The 3,590-nt window shown below is 44.8% G+C and overlaps 1 protein-coding gene across 1 annotated transcript; it reads right to left on the minus strand.

Annotated features, from left to right (window-relative positions):
• Positions 1-565: 565 nt before the first annotated feature.
• Positions 566-922, minus strand: LOC102837726 (gem-associated protein 7-like). The gene has a single exon (XM_006867995.1). It carries the CDS (start codon positions 920-922, stop codon positions 566-568), a length of 357 nt encoding a protein of 118 aa, XP_006868057.1.
• Between the last annotated feature and the right edge of the window lie 2,668 nt (positions 923-3,590).

Below are 3,590 nucleotides of genomic sequence, written 5' to 3' on the forward strand. Positions count from 1 at the left end.
TCAGATTATTTACTCAGCATACAGATTGAATAAGTATCGTTTAAGAATACAGACCTGGCACACACTCCTAATTTTAAACCAATGAATATCCCCTTGTTTGTTCAAACAACTGCTCTTGGTCTATGTACAGGTATGTCATGAACACAATTATGTGTTCCACAATACTCCTTCTCCACAATGTTGCCCATAGCTTGTCATGATCCACACAATCAAAAGCTTTTTTTTTCCCCCTTGGGGAAATTGTTCTTTGGCAGGAGGGGAGCAGTGGGAAGTATCTTCAATAAACTATTCCCCACTCTGTCATTTGCTTTCTTTTCGTCCTCCAGCCTTCCAGCACTGGCATGAGGTAGAGCAGTCTTCAGCAGGACCTCAAACTCCTCGCAGTTCTCAAGTTCCCAGCTCCTCGGAGATTCCAAGAAACCCAAGTTGCTGGCAGCTTGGCTCAAAGTTCCAAGGGAGCTCAGAACTTTTGGCAACCCAGAGTTCCTTGGGAGTGGGGCTCCAGTGTCTGTGAAGCCCAGAGCGCAGGGGCATCTGGGCTGTTGTGGCTAAGGCAGGAAGGTGTTCAGGGCTTGAAAGTATATGCGATGATGTCATTACGTTGCAACAGCGCCTGGGCTTGCACACCTATGGGAGTCTGCAGCTGCGACACGTAGAAGTTGGTTACGCCCAGGTCGGTGGCTCCAAAATGGACAGTCACGTGCACACTCTCGTGCAATGTGAAGCTCACCTGGTGACCCCCCCCCACGGCCAACAGGCTGCTTGAGCTCCTAGAGGCTGGCTCCGTCCGCAGTTCCTGAGACTCCCGAGATTCTTGAACCTCGCGAGACTCCTGGGTATCCGGCTTCAGCAGGGCCCTGCGTCCATGAGGGCCCCGGGGCAGCCTGAGCACGGACACTGGGGTGCTCAGTGAAGACTGCATTGCCCAGTTTTAGAAGCAGCAGGCCTTCAGAAGAACTAGATGGTGTCCGACCACAACCAGCAGCTCTGGTCGGGATCACGATACAAGGTCCTGCTTTCGAGGACCAGAACGTTCCCGCTGCCGGTGATCCAGGCTCAGCCCTTCTCACCACGGCTGGCTTCACACAGGGGTGGGCGTCCATGGCAAAGGTCAGGGTCGGGGAGGGAACACGCCCCCCCCCCCCCCCCATCCCACACTCACTGAAGTCCACGGCTCTCCAATCGAAAGCTTTTGAGAAATCAGTAAAGCACAAGTAAGTATCTTTCTGGTATTCTCTGTTTTCAGCCAAGATCCATCTGACATCAGAAATGATACCTCTAGGTCCACATACTCTTCTGAATCTGGCTTGAGTTTCTGGCATTTCCCTGCCAATGTATTGTTGCAGACACTTTTTGAGTTATCTTTAGCAAAATTTTACTTGCCTGTGATATTAATGATATTGTTTGGTGATATCTGTATTCCATTTGGGTAACTTGTCTTTGGAAAGTGCACAAGTACTGATCTCTTACAATTGGTTGGGCAAGTAGATGTCTTCCGACTTTCTTGTCATAGATGAGTGTGTGCCTCCAGAGCTGCATCATCCATTTGTTGAAATATTTAAATTTGTATTCTGTCAATTCCTGGAACCTTGTTTTTTGCCGATACCTTCAGCACAGTGTGGATTTCTTCCTGTAGCACCATTGGCTCTTGATTATATGCTGCTTCTTGAAATGATTGAACAATAACCAATTCCTTTTGGTAAGGTGTCTATCTCTGTCTCTTTTTTTAGAATTACAAAAAAATGCTTTTATTGTGAATTGAGTGATAGTTTACATGATAGAACATCAGTTTTGCACTCAACTAATTGTATTTTGTTTCAATGCAATGATTACAATCTCCTCCATGCACCATCGGTTAACAGTATTTGCCTCTATTCCTCCCCCTACCCCTTTTTTGATGTGCACAAAAACATGCAGGAATATATAATCATTTAAACAACTAAAGGGCACATTTTGCAACCCAGGCTCCTGCCTGCCAGCACACAACCTTTTTCTTTCTGTGAGTCCAGAGTCCTCAGCTGCTTTATCTCTCCTTGCCATCACCTGTGTCTCCATCTCTGGTGTTGCTTTTTCTCTGATTAGAATGACACATTCCGCTCATGCTCTTCTGTCTTGATGGTCTTAGGGTCATCTGTTCCTGGAATGTAAGATTAACTACTTCCTCCTTTTTTGTTATACAACTTTTACCTTTACAGTTGTGACAATTGCAATTAGTCATGACAACAGTCACTCACTATTGAATCAAAAGTATCCTATCCCCAGCTCCTTTCACCAGACCCATCTAGACAAAATGAAAACTATTCAGTGGGGATTCTACTTTCTCCCAAATGCTCTGAAACTAAACTCCATCTTGAAAAACTTGTAAGCTAGCCACTTTGTGCCTTTATAGCCCTCACCCCCACCCCATTTTAGGTAACCAATGTCTAAGTTGCCCATCCTTATCAACTCGTATACTGAGGGGATAGGCTTGGGCCTTGATGTGAAGACTCCTTCCCTCTCATTTGGTATTTTGAACTACTATATAAGTTGATCAAATTGTAGCAATTTACACTTGCTTCCTGTATCAAACTTCTTTATCTTCCTCTAGTCAAGTTCTGATCATCAAGTCATCCAAACTATGTCAAATGGATACTATCTGCAAGTTTGGATGTCCCCATACTTCATATCAGCTGGACAGTTCACTCTCTGCTCTAGTCCACCATGTCTAGGCCAGTATCAATGGGCTCAGGAGTTTCCAAGTCCCCCCATATTTCATACCAACCAGCCCTTCTTCTCTCTCTCATATCAAGGTCGACAGGAGTCTATGGAACATGGTCAAACTCAGCCCATGTCTTCATTACTGCCTTTCCCTCACTTCCACTCACAAGTAGACCAATGCGGTCATCAGCAAGCTTACATGCCTGCTCATATGATCCCTAGAGTTTCAGTTTTGAAAGGGGGATTTGTCATGAAGGAATTTGATTGCTTGCCTTGATGGCTCCAGACGAACAGCTTGCTTGTTCTTGTAATAGCCAAAAGACTGCCATTTTTGTTTTTATTTTTCCTGCTGGTCTTTCTTTCAAGAAGTATTTTTTTTACTCTAGCTGCTCCAGGCTGGTCTGCAGGTCCTTTCAAGTGGAAATGTCCCACCTCAGAACGTTCTGGATAGGGCTTAGGATTCCACCTAAGGTCCTATACACTACAAGAAATCTGTTTCACTGGGCAAGTTCTAGAACCCCTTTTAGGTATTCCAGTCAGTTGTAGGTTGAAGACAGGCTTAACAAGCTTTTTGTAATCATGTTTCCCAATATTCTTTTCTATCCCACTCATGTCTACTTTACAATAGTCGGCAAGGGAAACCAATATCTATAAGACAGTCAGTCATTTAACATTATTTCCCCTCTTTTACCTATTCAGACTATGCCTCGATCCCTGTATCACAGAGTCCTGCTTTTCCAAGGTTGAGTATATATCATTATTTACTTCTGCCCCATTTAGCCCATGCAACCCTACCTAAGTGCTCCCCTATCTTCTTTGTTCTTGTGCCCTCCTCCCTCTTTTTATGTATTGCCCTCCCCAGCACCCAAGCTATGATTCTATTGTCTTTTGAT

Source organism: Chrysochloris asiatica, unplaced genomic scaffold (genome assembly GCF_000296735.1).
Source record: "Chrysochloris asiatica unplaced genomic scaffold, ChrAsi1.0 scaffold00113, whole genome shotgun sequence".
Lineage (NCBI taxonomy): Eukaryota > Metazoa > Chordata > Mammalia > Afrosoricida > Chrysochloridae > Chrysochloris > Chrysochloris asiatica.

Bases quoted from the DNA above. Each gene is read 5' to 3' on its own strand.
- LOC102837726 (XM_006867995.1), bottom strand. From the start codon at position 922: ATGCAGTCTTCACTGAGCACCCCAGTGTCCGTGCTCAGGCTGCCCCGG.